This window comes from Leiobunum rupestre, chromosome 4, assembly GCF_980474605.1.
Source record: "Leiobunum rupestre chromosome 4, qqLeiRupe1.1.hap1, whole genome shotgun sequence".
Taxonomy (NCBI): domain Eukaryota; kingdom Metazoa; phylum Arthropoda; class Arachnida; order Opiliones; family Sclerosomatidae; genus Leiobunum; species Leiobunum rupestre.
The window spans coordinates 57,973,373-57,991,466 of record NC_143387.1 but is presented as its reverse complement, the minus strand read 5'-3'; the positions used below and the strand labels follow the sequence as shown (position 1 = coordinate 57,991,466).

General features: G+C 41.3%; 1 protein-coding gene across 1 annotated transcript; it reads right to left on the bottom strand.

Moving 5' to 3' along the window:
* Positions 1-11,846: 11,846 nt before the first annotated feature.
* On the bottom strand, positions 11,847-17,360 carry LOC149948457 (uncharacterized). The gene has a single exon (XM_090171080.1). It carries the CDS (start codon positions 17,358-17,360, stop codon positions 11,847-11,849), a length of 5,514 nt encoding a protein of 1,837 aa, XP_090027206.1.
* Between the last annotated feature and the right edge of the window lie 734 nt (positions 17,361-18,094).

Below are 18,094 nucleotides of genomic sequence, written 5' to 3'. Positions count from 1 at the left end.
TTTTTAATTAATTTACTTTTGTATTTAAAAATGTTAAGTTATATTTTAAGAGTTATATTTATAATATGGATGAATACAGGAGGACTATAAATCGCTGTTTGACTTGGCCATCTACCGCACATTTAAAACCGTTTTTACTTGGTAGCGTTATAAATTTACATAATACTATTACATTGTCCATTTGACGTAAGGGATTTGATTGGTCATTGTTTAAATGACGTAATATATTTCAAAAACATTTTCAGTTTATAATTTTTTTATAATGTTTTGTTGGTTATTATACAAATGTAATTCTTGCTTCGTAGGATTCACCTTAAACTCGTAAGTTATTTCCGCCCGTTATTTCATATGACGCTATAAAATACCATTATTAAGTCAATACGCGGCAGATTATAACAAAAAGTGTAACAGTAGTTTTGACGACAAAGTATTTGTTAGGCTTAGCCTTTTACCGCATTATTAACGTTTATTTAAATTTCACGAGCGCGAACCGACCTTGTTTAATTTATGTAAATATTGCGTATAGTGGCAATGTATTCAATATAAATTAGAAAGCTTTCCCTCGCGTCGTTATTAAAAGTTACGTGACGGTAATATATGATACATATGTCATAATAATCAAGTTCAAGTCATCTAGGTACGTAACGACATAAAAATCCGTTAGGAACAACTTGTTTAAAAAGCGTTAAAAAATTGACGTAAATATGGTAAATTTCCTAAAAAAATAAAGATGGCCACCCTACCCGTTTGAATATGCGACATTAAAGATGGCGGCCAAATCACGTGAATTTTCCAAATCACTAAGAGTTCATATAATAACCGTTAAAAGAGAGTTACAAACTTATGTTAACCCTTTGTCTAAATTCCCGCCAAAAAATGTTTTTATTATATAGCTACAAGGTCACACATTCCCCGAGTCTCTAACAGCGAGCGGGGTAACCTAGCAACGGCGCATTCCTCGATAAACACCTGCTCGTAATCAATCAAACCTGTCACCACTTTAACAATGCCCGAGTATAGCGAGCCTGGGAATTCCTTTAAAGGAGTACTGACCCCTTTTCGCGCCAAAATACTAACCAATCCACGCCATTTTGAATAATTTCGCGACAGCCAATAAGCGCGCAGTATCCGCGTCGCGTAGTAACCACGTGGTTCCCGCGCCGCGTAGTTACCACGTGGTCCCCGCGCCAGCCAATCAGCGCGCGCGCCACCTGGTGGGAGTAACCTGACACCCGTGGCCACGCCCACAATGTCGCCACCTGCCGGAAGTGACCTAGTTTACACACAGGGGGGGAAGGAAGCGGGGATTTTCGTTGCCGACCCCCTTTCTACCTGTACATTGAAAAACCCTGAAGACGTTAGACACTCCTACTCACCGCGACACCTGGTGAGAAGTCGGTGAAACAACGTAAAAGGGCGCGCTGCTGAACACGCAAAAAATTTGTTTCGCTCGCGTTCCAGTTATAAGAGACCTAAGCCTAAATTGAACGATTTTAAAAGTTAGGATAGTTCGGAAATCGCTCATACGGGGTTAGGGGCGCTGGCGGATAAAATTCAAAAACACCTGGCGTTATTTTTCGTTTTAACTTTTTGGGCCAAAGCTATTTTTTTAAGACAAAAAAAGGGTACGTGTTAGTATATTGAACGTCTTGTTAATCTTTTGATACGGAAATAGGGCCATATTTGGAAAAGCTTGGCCGTTCCCCTTTAAGGGGGTTGGTTGAAGGGGGCGGAAATTAACGGCACTACGTGCCCGTCAAAGAGCTGAAGTATGGAATATAATCGCAAATAAATAATAGGGATCGTAAGAAAATGATAAGTTCGCGAAAAAATGTTAAGTTCGCGAAAAAGGGATAAGGTCGCGAAAAAAATTTAAAGACCGCGAAAAAATGATAAGACCGCGAAAAAATTATAAGTTCGCGAAAAATGATAAGGGCGCGAAAAAATGATAAGACCGCATATAAAAGATAAGAACCAGACGCTGTAGGAGACGATCTTTTAATTTTTAGAACCTGTATTAGCAGATGGCGTCAGTGTCGCTAACCGATATATTAGCAGGGTCAAGGAGCATAAGCAGGCAGGAAGACAAAACAAAAGGACTGAACGCACCAGCATCCTCGAGAAGTTACTAAAAGCTTCCACCGTGCTTCGACCAAACATTTAGAAAAAAATGGCGGCCATTATGAAAGATGCAGCGGTGCCATTTTTCATCACCGAGCGTGCGCTAAACTTGTTGCACGGATACTGGAGCGTTCAGCTCTCTTGCTTCGTCCCTTCCTATCCTCCTTGCCAGGCCGTGGTATCGGCTCAAGGGTGGTAAAATTTAGACTAGAAAAAGCTGCCTAGTTGCTAGTCTCGGGGTAGTTGACCATATAAAGGTGGGTGAAATTCTCCGCATTAAGGTTGCTAGTTCCGGGGTAGTTGGTTATTTTAAAGTGGGTGAAAGTTTTCGTTGAGCCGATACCAAGGGAGTCTCATGTTCGATTAAAAAATACTATTGGCCGAACCAGGTGAAGTCACCTGTAACTTTGAGAAGGCTAGCATTTTCCGAACCCAGTGATGACATGTACTACAGTAGAAGGCTGAGTAGCAGACCTAGAATAAGGCGACGCATAAGCCAAAACCGCCTTTTCGAGGCAGCCTTTTCTAGTCTAAATTTTACCAACCTTGAGCCGATACCACGGCCTGGCAAGGAGGATAGGAAGGGTCGAAGCAAGGGACATGTTGCCAGAATTTATAGCCCGGTGTACCGGTAAGAAAAGAACCACACCACCGGAGGCCTATCATCAGAATGCCCTACGCGACACAGGCACAATTGGTATTTTTTGGCATAAATGGCTTGGCCAAAGGGTTCGGTTGGATGGCTTTGGTGGTATCACCCTTTAGAGGCCAAGTGCATTAGTGATAGGTTATTTGGTCGTAATGGGCATAATTTTGATGTATGGCGAAATAGAAGAGGTGATGAGTGCAATTTTATTTACAGTATTTACAGAAAGTGGGGGTAAACCAGGGACTAGACATGGATGAAGAGGTTGCAGGAACCTTAGTGAATTGGAGATCAATGCGGGATACTACTTTGCCATTATAGACGCATAGGTGCCCTCACCTTGTGTGGGGGAGCGGTCAATAGAGCATGAGATCTTTACCGTATTGTCATGAACCTTTAATGACTCGATACCGTCTAAAACGTAACGTTTGAGATCGAGGGTAGGGAACTCTACTTTATAATAATAAACAGCTAAGCTAATACCGAAAGAACCACACAGACCTAAGTCAACTAATGTCTTATGTAAGCCAATTACCCGTGACTGGACTAAATTGCTCCCGACAGTAGCTGGGAATGAATGGTGTATGAAATGGAAGAATTAGAGTGTACTTGACTTGACAGACTTGTTCAGGTAAAAAGACAATATTATGGAGGGGAAATTGGGTAGCTTTGTTGACAGAGTCTGCGACATTGTTATCCGTAAGGTTAAACGACATTGCGTTGAATTGACGGTTGTGGTTTTCATTATTGTTGGGGAGCTTGTCAGCCAAGTCATTGACCTGTTTTGTTATCCACTGATAAATACCTTGATCTTACAGAGAAGAGGACTTCACGGATACGTATTCAAAATCGGGAGGATTAGAAGATTTCTTTATTTGAAGATGCAGTCCCTTTACAGTAAAAGAGTAGGTAGCAGTGAACAGCCAGAGTCGAGATTGATCAGGCTCATAGTCAAATTATTGTGGTTTAGGTTCACTGAGTGTTTCATATCTACTAAGTCTTTCCCCTGGCTGTCTACCCTCTCACAAAGTGTGGAGATTTTATCCTGATGATCCTCCGGTTCTAATCGCTGACATCATGCTGATAGTAGGCAATGTCATCGTGATGGTTAGCTAGGGAGGAGGAAAGCCTTTTCATCTTACTTTCAAGGGTCTGAAAAGCAACATAGATCTGTTGGTACTTGGGTGATAAGACGAGACAGTTTCCCATTTTCCTGTGAGGGTGATGAAAGCGTTTGCTGTAGGAGGAAACAATTTTGTTGGGTTGGAGTCCATTGTTGTTCTGGGAGGGTTCTTAACGAATGAGGGAGAAGAAGCTGTAGTGGTTGTATGGTTCCGGAGAGAGTACGTATAGATAGTTTCTGCACAGTGTGCTGGATTTCTATTGAGCACAGTGAGTGCAACGCCACGTAAGTTTTAACGCAGAATGATCTCAAAACAGGCTAAATAAATTAAAAAATAACGCCTAAAAGTTAGTAAAAGCAGACTGCACAAGCGTTTGGTTTTCATTTACGTGGTAATTATGATTCCGTTAAAGACCGAGAAGAGAGTGAATTTCCACCCCCTCTCATCATGTACTTGACAGCTCTGACAACTTGCTTGACAGCTCTGACAACTTGCTTGACAGCTCTGACAACTTGCTTGACAGCTCTGACAACTTGCTTGACAGCTCTGACAACTTGCTTGACAGCTCTGACAACTTACTTGACAGCTCTGACAGATTGAGTGATGCTCATTATCGATATTCCATTCCCAAACAGTAGGAGCCGTTGGTCAAGCTGTCCACGCTGTCACTCCTAAAGAAATTGTCAAGTTCAGTTTTTCGGGGGTCAAAATTCGCGCACGAGAAAATAGAATATCGGCCTTTAACAACACAGCGAAACCATTGTTAGTACACAACGGTTTTTGTACGCGAAAGATCGCGTTTATAAAGAAAAGGTGTACAGGAGATGCTCCAAAAAAGTGAAAAGTGCCTTGGAAGTGGTCATACCCAGAATGAAACGGTTGTATTTGCGTCTGTTAACCATAATCACGGCCCGGACCAACTGAGCGTCCAAGGCAAAAAGCTGAAGAATAATCGGAAGGAGACATCCAAAACCAGCGTAGCAACAACTAATGGCGTCGTCGCTGAAGTTTGCAGTCAGGTTCAGAAAAGACCTTCTTTCGATATTGTCGTCTCAAAGTTCGATGAAAAGTTAATTTAGCTGTGCCAGGTTAAAGCGACACCCGACAGTTACGGATACAATGTTCCTGACGCCTTCAAAAACGCCAAAGAGGGAGATAAGTTTCTACGACTCCAAAATATTCGACGTTTTATCGGTCTTGCGTGGTGAGTATCAACCAAAAATGATAAAAATCGATTACGAAATGTCAATTATAAACCCATTCAAGACATACTTTCCGTCTACCAAGCAACAAGGTCGCTACTTTCAATTCCATAATTGCGTATGAAATACTTTTCAGCGCTTGCATTCTTTTCAAATTCGGAAGTTTGCAACGGGTACGAAAAAATCAAAACGGATTTCTTTAAGAAATATATACCACGATATTTGCGAAAATCATTTGAGAAGAGTTTTGAAGAGACTTGGCTGGGAACTAAGAAAAGGGAAAGGCTATTCAATCGAATTGTGGAACGTTCACGAAGCCGTAATGAACGACACAAGCCCCACAAATAACGGCGCGGAGGGATTCCAATCATTCCATCATGGATTTGCTTCTCTTCTTGGAGTTCGTAAGTTCCTAGATGACCGCTGTTGATTTCCGGGCGAAGGACAAAGAAAACGAAAGCAGGCTTTGATCTCAGATGCGAAGCTGAAATGAATGTAGAAGACTTCAGAAAACCGAACCTTTGAAAAATATTTAAAACAGGGATGGCCAACACGTGGCCCCACCGTGTTTCAAATTGCAGCCCGCGAATGTAATCGATAATTAATTATATTGCGGTCCGCGCCTAACTTTTAGAAACGATGAATTCAGATTTTAAAATGTAGCGCGCATTTTGAATTTTACCTCTTGATAATGAAAAAAAAAAACTTTTTTCTCACTCTGTTTGGAAAGCTTTTTCATCGCGTCGTCTACTTTTCTGTATGCTACTGTGTGATGCCACTGACTTTGGTCTCGAGTTTAACGCAAATATATGCGTCATCTTCCCAGCCAATGTTTTCGAAGAGGGACCCCTCCCGCAGTTTAGGAACCAAGAGAGCCTGGTTCCGCTCGCGGATTCCGTCGAATACTTGGACAAAGGTTCGCCCTCATATAATCCTTACACCGTCACCCGTACTCTGTAGAAATCCGTAGTGGTCCCGGCGCTCACTTACTGCAACGAGGCCATTTGCCTATCAATGGATGTCATACGGGATCTGGATTAGCTCAAAATGGAGTTGGGAAGATGGCAGTTGGAGGTTTATCACAGCCAACTCCACGATCAAGGGCGAAATGGCATGGTTGACATTCCGTGAACGGGAAGGCAAGAGTAAACTACGATACCTCGGTAGACTGCGGTACATGACTGTTTCTCGCCTCACGCACTCCGTGTACCAGTATGTTAGAAATACGGGTCTTCCAAGGAAGTGGGTGAGCCGTACAACCTGTTTGGACGGGAAGTACGGTTCCGCGCCCAAATGTTGTTAATCTCCGGGTGTGGAATCAGGCAATAGAAAATTTGATGACACAACGCTCAAGTGCTCGACTGAGAATTGGAAGAAAGCCTTAAAATCGCACTCAAGTTTAGAGACATACTCATGGAAAGCTAAACCAGATCTGGAGCCGTTTTATAATAACGACCGAAGAAGTTATTTCTTCTTCCAGGCTAGAACTGGCGCTCTTCCCACAGTCAGTTGTATCACTGATATTTTTGGTGCCGAACCCGGGTGCTCGTTGTGCGGGTCGTCCGTACAAGGAGCGTTTCATATCATGATGGTTTGCCCAGCGTTCGCGGAATATCACTTTCCAATAGAATTGGATCGTTCGAGCGAACTTTGTTCGCTTGTTCCAGAGCTCTAAGGTTAAACTTTTAACTCCTTCTCGAAAGGAGGTGTAGAAGGAGTAATCAAGCTTTGTCGTCTGCTTATATAGAAAATTCGTCTGCTTAAATTTCGAATCACGAAAACATGACGGATTTTGAACCTCTTCATATGTGGCAAGCTTTTAATAACGAAAATCCAATTGTTAAATGCAATTTAATAGCTTTAAAAGTTGCTTGATGACTTAGGCCTAGCTGATTATTATTACTATTAAATAAATGAGAAAAATGAGCCACATATTGATGACCTCACCACCGGCCGCCATCTTAAAACAAAACTACGACCAGGGCCGGACTTAGAGATCCTGGGCCCATAGGCAGATAAGGAGTCTGGGCCCCTTTTCACGCGCTGCATTTACTCTTATCCCTGGAACTAGGCTGTGCCTGAATTTCCTTGATTCAGCGTAGACGTCTGAGCACTACTGTTATATTACTAAATAAAAGCTCTTAACAATCGTCGACTAAATATGCGATAATTATGCAACATTGCGATTTAAGGCTGCGTCCGTAAACTGCCAGGCAGAAATTTTGGTAATTTTAAGACCAAATCTTCTACCTAGGAATTTCTCCAATATAATTTACGATTGATATTATAGATTTATGCCTTCGAATACAGTAATTACGGTCACTAGAGGACCCCTTCCAAGGATGGGCCCCTAGGCCACGGCCTAGGTTTGCCTAGGCGGAAATACGGCACTGACTACGACTGCTATGGCAAATAAATAACTTTTAACCTTTAAGTACTACCTTCGTACTCCAACTCGTTTTTATTGTCGTTTCATCTGGCACCCGATTCCAGGCTTCTTTTTTCCACGGAACGCCATGAAGGATTTCGTGGATGATTTTCTGGGCATTACCCAAAATCACTTTTCACTGCCAGGGCCGCCGAGAGCATGCCAGGGCCCTGGGAAATATTAATTTCGGACCCCTATAAAACCGTAATTATTGGGGATAACTATAAATTTAATTGGAAAAGTATACCTGGTTTGTTCCGAATCGGGCTCCGGTCATTTGTACCGGCTCCCCGCTCTCTTGTCGGGGCTTGTTCCCTGCTCATTGTCAAAATGTTGAGGTGGATTTCCAAAAATAGAAACGATCAATTAAGGATCCAACGTACCCAAGGACTGGTAAGCGTCAATGGCTTAAGCTCTTGGACCACTACGTTTCGAAAGCAAAGTGTTGCTAAGCATGCCGTTTGCACGTGTAGAGGGAAATTTAAAAATCTTTACTAAGGGCTGATTCATAAATTTGGGGAGTTTAGTTTTAACCACATTTAGTGGCGTGAGAGCACTTAAATATTACAATAGTTTAAAGGGCAAAGTAAAAGTTTGGTTAAGATAGACAGTTGCGGATTATCCAATAAGAGCACTAGTCGTCATTGCAATAAAAAATTCAAAAACTACTTTTATTTAAAAACACCTTATGATCAAATTCCAACAAATTTCAGTAAAAAAAACTGTCGGTTCATGTAGAACTCGCCATCATGCGTGGAAAAGGGCTCGATCATAAACGGGGTTTCGTTAAGTTCTTATAGTATTTGAGCGACGTGTGATAGTCGTGCCGATCCTGCCTTCGAGTTCCAGAGTAGCTGATGGTGATGACGGACAAGGTGTCCCGCTGTTGGAGGCTATAGGTGGGTTACTGATACTGTACCGACTTATAGCGGCCACGCTTCAAAAACATGAACATCGTTTCACCAACGAATTCAGCACTGTGGTTCATGAGCAGCGTATCTTGCAGCTTTGGGCTCCAGTACATCTGCCTCGTATAGATGACGAGCGACGTCAAAAGTATGTCAGTGCAGTTGTGGCACCAGCGCTGAAAACAGAACTAATATTAACTTGTTATAATTATCCAAACAGTTTCTCTGTTACTTTCTCCGAGTGTACCCTGCTTTACCACACAATAAGCTAAATAAATCTATGAAATTGCCAGGGTGTGCATTTTGAGTTAAAAAAATATTTTGCATTTGGAATTTTGTGGGTTTGATGTGTGGAAAAACATTTTCAAAATGTTTTTACTCTGCTACCATCATAGAAGCTCTTGTAGAGAAAATTCGTCTGCTTTTTACTTTCAAGACTAGATGGCGATAATCACAAGGAGACTAACCGAGGTGGTTATCACCGATATTTGTTGAACCTTGGGGGTTAGGTAGACCTTATGGTAGTATGAAAATTGCCAAAGGGAAAAATTGTAATGGGCTTTAGTTTGCCCATGGCAACTGAAAATGTTTTTGATATCTCAAAACAAAAACGCCATTTAAAAAAGCATGGGATTTACTTAAAAAAAATAGAAAATTAAATTTTCAAAACTTACCCAAAAAGATGAATTTGACCTATTTTGGGTAAAATTTATCAATTTTGGTTAAATTTAAAAAAAAATGGGTAACCGAGAAAATCCCATGCTCTTTTAAATGGAGAGGTCAAAAATATTTTCGGTTGCCATGGGAAAACTAAAGCCCATTGCAACTTTTCCTTTTGGAAATTTTCATACTACCATAAGGTCTACCTTACCTCAACAAAATCGGTGATAACCACCTCGGGTAGTCTCCTTGTCAGTTACTCACTTACTCAGAAGCAGACGAACATTCGTACAGTGCCACTTATTTCCCACGCTGGCTGCGAAAATGGTTTTGAAATATCTACGTAATTACAGAAGCCTATAGGCTTCTGGTAATTATTATTAATTACTAATTAATTAAAGTAATTAAAAAAATTAAAATTAACTTATTAATAATTAGTTACCACAGTTAGTAGTAAAAGTAAACCAAGTGCATTTGTAAAAACATTTTGCATTTAGAAAAACCAATTTTCAAAATGTATTTTGCATTTTGCGTTATGGAGTAAGTATTTTTCATTTTGCATTTTGAAAAAAGAAGCATTTTGAACAACCCTGGAAATTGCCAATTCCACGGTTTTTATATCTCGACCATTTCACGTGGTCTATGACGTTGGTCACTTTTAGCCGAATAGTGACACATTCCGGAATGGGTCCATCCAATGACCATCGTAGGGTCATGGGGCTCTGCTACATGTATGTCCTCGAAAAATGCATGTACGATATGCGAAATAGGACACCAATCATTTTAATACAGCTAGGATAATGTATTAAATAACTAAATTTTAGTGAAAGGCTGTCAGCTCCTTATTTTCAGAAAAAAATCTCCAATTAGTGTTTATAACACTCTCTTTTCGCCCTTCTCCAGTCTTCTACTTGCACGGTTGCCCCCGAGACCTCTGTAGCGTTGACCACTAATGCAACCACCAGGAGCTACATCTGTGGGCCTGTGGATCTCTTAAAAACGCGCAAATATTAATAACTAGCCAGCCAGCTTTAGCTGTCATTAAGTAGATCTTCTGACTTTGAACACAATATATATTCAAGGATTGTCCAGATCTTTAGGCAAGACCGTGGTACATCTACGACAGTGTGGCCCTTTTCCACTCAAACTCGTTTTTAGTTACGGTGTCGGACATAAATTTTACTAATTTCTTACAAGCTCTGGGGTATTAGATCATATTCTAATTGTGTCGATAACCCAAATAACCATGTCCTAGTGACCAGTGACCACGGAATTGCGTTGTTTAATACGGCAACCTAATCCTGTATTTGTTCCCATACCAGATTTTTTGAAAGGGGCCTATTCCTCATGTAGTAATTTCGTTTCGGTAGTTGACTGGTTGTTGGTCCTGGACACGCTATCCTCTCAGAATTATGGTGTCCAAGCAGGCATATCAGATTTTCTGCCAATACCACCCTAGATTCCTAAACCTAAACCTAAGACTTTAAAAGTTGCCCTCTTAATAACACCAAGTGGTCAAAGCTCATCAGTGCTAAGAAACGCTCTGCCCCCACACATTCGTTAATATTATCGTCCGATCCGTATCGAGTACACATCACAAACATACTTCGACGTAATGGAAATGGTTTGACTAATCCAACTAAGTCTTTATGGGCCCATGTAAAGAAAATTCATTCCACGAGCGTTGGAATTTCTGAGTTTGGGAAAGCTGACGGCATTTTCACAGCCTCTGCCTCAGAGGCTACTGCAGTATTAAATTATTTCTTATCGTCAACTGATTGTGTACCAGGTACTTACGGCAAGTTACCGCCAACCCACTTGAGTAGTATAAAAATGAAAGTTAGGAATCACGGTGTTATCATTGGGGATTCATAGTGGAGCATACTCCACAGGTTTTCAACAGTGATGAATTAGAAAAGTGCGGGGGATGATGCCTTAGTTAGGGTGACAAAAGCCGGGAAGAATCACAATACAAATCCAAACAGCATCTCTATTTATCATGTGTGACGAGGAAGCCTCGAAGCCAGCGTTTCGCGAGAGCCATGAAGAAAACGCTTCTTGAAGATTCCTTTATTTAAGGCGGTTCTGGGGAGAGCTACAATTTAGTCTGAGAACCGGACTGAAACAGTTCCCAGATAACTACGGGATTATTACGGACGGTATTAGAACTAGGAAAAAATACAATGAATCATTGCTTCTTACTGAGTTTTATTGAAGCCTTAATATGGTTACTAAATTTATTTTAAGTTTTGTTTCATTTGGAAACTTCTAAATTCTGCATCCGGCAGAGGCTGATTTTCTCGCTAGTTTAGGCGAGCTTCTTTTAAGTTCTGACAGACTGACTAGCCTCTCTCGAGGTCCGGTCAGTTATATGGAAAATTTATCCCTCCCCTTCTGCCGTTGGAAAGTTTTTGGCGATGATGTGGCCAGATTCCCCAGTGCTCTATTTCCCCGCACTTATCATAAGTTGATTGGCAGGGCCCGTGGAGATAGGAATTTACGAAACTTGCCAACGACATCCAAGGAGGGTTTTTCCCAAATATACAATACAGTGGTTAAATAAAATACATACCACGAAATTAGGAAAGGGAATATATACAATTAGATTTACACACACTAAAAGTTAAACTTAAACTATACAATGAAATGAAATTTATACACTATTTATACACTATTTAATATTAACATAAAGGAGGAAAACGCTTTTTACATTTTTAACACTCCCCTCGGTAATACGTGAGTATTACCATGGGTACCTTACGCGTTTGACTCGTCATTAATTTCAAGATTGCACAAATGCTGGATAGACCGTCTTATGCAGTTACCGTTGGTTGTTTTAACGATATATGACCTAATTTTATTGTCGCGTCCTATTAGCACTTCCTTTATCAAACCGAGATTCCACATGTGTCGTGGCACTTTGTCCTCGTGGATTAATACTACATCTCCAACTTTCAATTCGGATTGAGTTTTTGGAGATTTCGCGTGGTGGGCTGACCTAAGCTCCATTAAGTAGTCATGGCGCCACCTTTTCCATATTTGTTGGAGTAATCGTTCTCGGTATTTTAACCTCTTGGTCAATTCAAGGCGTGTCGTAGGTACTTTTAGTTTTTGAAAGGTTATAGGCGGTAGTGAGGTTAATCTGCGTCCAACTAAGAAATCTGAAGGCGCTAGGGGTTTTGGTTCATTTAGGTCATTATATAAATAGGTAATTGGTCGGGAATTAATTATTGCCTCCGTTTCAATTAAAACAGTTTCTAATTCGTGATAGTTAAGGAGGGCTCGACCTATGCATTTTCGAAGACATGTTTTGGTCGAACGTACTAAACGCTCGTAAAATCCGCCATGCCAAGTGGCCCTTTCAGTTATAAATTTCCATTTAATCGAGTGATTACCAAAAAATTCCTTTAACATTGGTTTACTGAGCGTTTGCCAAATGAGTTTTAGGTCCGAATTAGCTTTTTTAAATGTCTTAGCGTTGTCGGTATATACAACGGATGGTACGCCCCTCCTAGCTATGACTCTCCTGAAAGCTAAGAGAAAATCTTCGGTGCTAAGCGAGGGAATAAGTTCTAAATGGATTGCGCGAGTTACCGCGCAAGTCGCTAAACAGATATACGTTTTTTGGTCTTTGTTTTGGTTTTTGGCTATCAACGGTCCCGCGAAATCTATACCCAGTATAGAAAAGGGAGGGGATTCTTCAATCCTGTCCATAGGCAAGGGAGCGATCGGCATTTCACCCAACTTCGCCATTAGACGTTTGCACGTTATGCAATCCTTAACAATAGCTCTAGCTAGTTGCCTAGCGGCTGGCACCCAATATCGTTCCCTCAGCTGAGCTACGGTATCATTTATTCCGCTGTGAAAAACTTGCGTATGACTTCTAATAGCTAATAGTTTCGCTAGTCTTTGGCCTTTTGACAAAATGATGGGGTATTTTTCGGCGTAAGATAAAGAGGATTCCTCCAATCGTCCACCTACGCAAATTAAGCCTGTTTCGCTAAGTATTGGTCGTAAAGACGCTAATTTTGAGTGTCTATTGATTTCTACTCCGCTCTTTAACGACCTTATTTCCGGTCCAAACTCTTCAGCTTGAACCGATTTAACCCACAACTTTTCGGCTTTGGCCATTTCTTCGGCCTCTACGGGTCCTACAATTTTCTTTAAACCCCTAGCATTGTTTGCGAAACGAAAGAGATACGAAGTGATGCGTAATACTTTATTCAGACTGGAATGTTTGTTTAAATCAATCAAATTTTGAACTCCTACTTTTGGAGAAATTTTTACCGCTAACGTTAATTTTCTCTTTTCGCTATCTACGGATTCTAGATCTATTTCCGGTTTCCCATTTTTTGGCCAATTTCCCTTGGGCTGCTTGAGCCACGCGGGCCCTTCCCAATACAAGCTACTGTCTCCCAGAACCCCCGCCTTCACCCCCCTAGTTGGCAAGTCGGCCGGGTTGCATATTCCGGGGCAATGATTCCAGTTTCCCCCCTTTGTCAAATTCTGAATTTCGGACACGCGGTTCGAAACAAATTGTTTCCATTGATTGGTATTACCAGTTACCCAGGCTAAAGCTATAGTGGAGTCTGTCCAATAATAGATTCCGTTTAAATTTTCTTTAAATATTTCTTTGACGTTGTTTGTTAGTCGGGCGCCTAATAGGCAGCCCATAAGCTCTAGTCTTGGTAAACTAAGGTTTTTCAGTGGGGCTACTCGAGCTTTCGCCGTAACCAAGGCAACCCCTACCTTTTCATTTATGGTCTGGTACCTAACATATACTAGTGTAGCGTATGCCTTTGTACTGGAATCGCAAAAACAGTGAAGTTCAATTTCTTTGATCTCGTCATTGGTTTTGTGAAAAAAATGCCTATCAATTTTGACATTTTGAATTACAGATAATTCATTTACCCAAGTTAGAAATGTTTGTTTGGTTTCCTGACTAAGCTCCTTGTCCCAATCCTCCTTCGATTGCCACAATATTTGTAGAAGTACCTTGGCCCTAATGGTGAATGCTGACAATAGGCCTAAGGGGTCGAAAATTTGAGCTACAAAACTCAAGACCTGACGTTTGGTGGCTTTTACGCTCTTCCCAATCTCAATTAATTTTGCCAGATCGAAAGCGAATGTATCATTGTTGGAATCCCATTTAACTCCTAAAACCTTCGATTCGATTATCTTGGTTTCTTGTTCGAATAAACTATTCTGTTCCTGATTATCATGGGCTGTCCATAGATTTCGTAATTCTTGGGAGTTAGTCCCCCATTTTCTAAACTTCATTCCGGCGCCCTTCATTAATTTTGCCGCGCCTAATGAAATATCAAACCCTTCGCTCACGTTTTTTGCCCCACTGGTTAGGTCGTCTACATAAATGTCATTGTTTACCTTTTCCCTAACTACGTCCGAGATTTCACTGTTTTGTTTGGTGTGATATTTGATAGTGCACGCCAACAGAAAAGGGCTTGAAGTTACCCCAAAGGGTACGCGAGTCATTCTGAGGGTAGTATATTGGTCTGAAATAATTTTCCCGTCAGCTTCCTGTACCCATAAAAATCTAACTGAATTTTTATCCGCTTCGTCCAAAGCGACCTGCAGAAATGCTTTTTCAATATCTGCTACGATCGCGATTTTATTGAACCTAAATCTAATTAATAGTAAAAGTAAAGGGGGGTTCAAATTTGGTCCGGATAACAAACAATCATTAAGCGAGGGTTTTCCGTACGCGTGCGACGACGCGTCTAATACGACGCGGAGTTTCGTCGTTTGTGCATTTAGCCTGACGACACCCTGATGGGGAAGATAATAGGTTCCCTCCTTCAATATTTCTAACTGTTCGTTCGGCACTACCTCGGCCACCCCCGTATCTAACTGTTCTTTTATTACCTCCCTGTACTTTTGGTAATACTCTGGGTCCCTTCCGAATCTTTTTTCTAGGCTTTGCATCCTTTTCCGGGCGACTTGGTAATTATCAGGTAGCGTGTGTTTACTAATTTTCCAAGGAAATTTTACGCTATAGCGTCCTTGGGCTTGGTCAAATTCTATATCTTCAAAAAATGTGTTTAAGGCCTTATCATTAGGGTTTTCTTCAATTTCAGAACTATTTATCCCTAAGCCTTCCAAGTCAAAAAATGATTTTAGAGTATCATTCACGCGCCTTTGACCTAGACTAATTAACATCGCGGAGACTGATTGATTTGATTTCACCACTGAATTGTTTTTCTCGGGTCCGCTAAGACACCACCCCAATTTGGTTTCTATCGCTACAGTGCGGGGTCCCAATCTTTCCGGTCTGCTATCGGCTACTACTGCCCAATAATAATCGGCGCCCACCAATATATCAATATCCGGGTTTTCTAAATCGGATTTCTGACCTAAATTGTCTGCTAAATTTATACCCTTTGTCCGAAGCTGTTCCCTAATTTTAACGTCACTCGATTTTGTAAAATCATAAGTAAGAAATTTTTGAACAATAGCTACAATTTCTACGGTTTCGCCAGGGTTTTCCCTGTTTTCAAGTGTTACCTTTACCCTTTTACGTTTCTCTTGGTGGGGGTCCTTATTCCCAAAACTAAACACGTCAAGGTCTAAATCGTTTACAATGGGAAGTTTCAATTTTTTCGCTAACTCTTCTTTAATAAAACTACCTTGACTCCCCCCATCTAAGAAGCACGTGGCGATTTGGTAGTGTTTTGGTTGCGCGGGATTTTTGGCCACAGCTACGGCCCTTTGGAGTAAAATATTTTCGCTAGGAGTTTTTATCGGTGCCATTGCCATGGTAACGGTTTCTACCTGGTATTCCGCCTTTTTATGGGCGGGGTTTTCTTCGCACGTGGCGTAATTGTGTCGTTTTTTACACGTTTTACAATTTCTAAATTTGGACCTGCAATGTCCGGCGCCATGACCCAAGCGAAGACAGATGAAACACCTCCCGCTATCCCTCACCATGGCTCTCTTTTCCTCTAGGGTATACCTATCGCAGTTTGTGAACTTATGACTAGAGTTTTTGCAAAATAGGCAATAAACACTATCGGGTTCTTTCGGAGCTACTCCGGCGGCTAATTGGGAAGTCGTAGTTTTAGGGGGATTATAATCGGATCTAGTTTTCAATTTTGATTTATCCTGATAACTTTCGAATTTGCCTGATTTTTCAAATTTCGTTTTGGAGCTTAGCATTTCAGACATTTCTCTACACTCCACCTGCTCCCTTATAAATTCAATCAAAGCTTCCGCGTCCCAATTTGACCCAGATTTGTTTTTTAGGCAAAATTCGGTCCGGATTTCCTTTGGCAAACCTCTTAACATTGGTGGACATATAAATTCAGCCTTTTCTTTCATATCTACGCCTAAACCTTTCAAACTTCTGATACTAATATCGTACATATCTAGGAGATGACGAAGTGACTTAATGTCGTTAGGATCGAAAACAGGCACTAATTCTCTTATCTTATCGATATGAGATTGAATTACGAGGTCGTCACGCTTATACCTCTGCTTAAGAATTTCTAAAGCCTGATCGTAAGACTCATCTACTTCGTCAAACCCTACGACAGCGTTAAGCGCCTCGCCTTTTAAATAACCGAGAAGATAAATACATTTTTCTACTTTGGAGAAATCTTGCCTGTCGATGACTGCGGCGAATCTACTCCAAAAGCTGTTCCACTTTGCACGGTCTCCGGAGAAGGTTGGTATTTGGATCTCCGGTAACTTTGGTCGATGTCTCGTTGCGGTGGTTGAGACGATGTTGGACTCGCTGCCGACGGTGGATCCTCGGTGGCTCGAAACGGCAAGCGTCGACGAGCTCCCGTTGATGCCCAGAATTTTGTTCAGGGCTCTCCTCGCCTTGAGTTTGGACGCGGAGATGTTCTCCCTGCGGATGATGGCTTCGTCGGACTCCATCTCGAGTTCATCTTCTTCCTCTATGAGGCTGATGAGTTTCGCATCCTGCCTAATTAAATCATCCTCTTTCTGATTAAGAATGGCGAGCGTGTCTTCTAGTTCCTCCACGTTAATAGACGTGCCATCGAGTATATCAGCTAGCGTATCCATTACCCGATTAGCGGCGTTACGAGCGCTTTTTTGGGCGGCTCGCGCGAGTTTTTGCTCTTTGGTCGCGCCTGATGAATTGACTTGGACTTGGTCATCCTTGTCCGCCCCTGTTGACTTCCCGTTCGCCAGGACTTCCTTAGTCGAACTTGAAGATTTTGCGGCATTTTGCGACGTTATAGTTGTTCTTTTGGTCTGGTTGTTCGTATCGTCCGTTGGGTCCGGCATTTTCCTTGAATCCCATTTGAGTTACTTCTATGCGAATAATCCCGGGTTTCGGCACCATGTAGAAAACGCTTCTTGAAGATTCCTTTATTTAAGGCGGTTCTGGGGAGAGCTACAATTTAGTCTGAGAACCGGACTGAAACAGTTCCCAGATAACTACGGGATTATTACGGACGGTATTAGAACTAGGAAAAAATACAATGAATCATTGCTTCTTACTGAGTTTTATTGAAGCCTTAATATGGTTACTAAATTTATTTTAAGTTTTGTTTCATTTGGAAACTTCTAAATTCTGCATCCGGCAGAGGCTGATTTTCTCGCTAGTTTAGGCGAGCTTCTTTTAAGTTCTGACAGACTGACTAGCCTCTCTCGAGGTCCGGTCAGTTATATGGAAAATTTATCCCTCCCCTTCTGCCGTTGGAAAGTTTTTGGCGATGATGTGGCCAGATTCCCCAGTGCTCTATTTCCCCGCACTTATCATAAGTTGATTGGCAGGGCCCGTGGAGATAGGAATTTACGAAACTTGCCAACGACATCCAAGGAGGGTTTTTCCCAAATATACAATACAGTGGTTAAATAAAATACATACCACGAAATTAGGAAAGGGAATATATACAATTAGATTTACACACACTAAAAGTTAAACTTAAACTATACAATGAAATGAAATTTATACACTATTTATACACTATTTAATATTAACATAAAGGAGGAAAACGCTTTTTACATTTTTAACA

Coding starts and splice junctions, on each gene's coding strand:
- LOC149948457 (XM_090171080.1), bottom strand. CDS start 17,360: ATGCCGGACCCAACGGACGATACGAACAACCAGACCAAAAGAACAACT.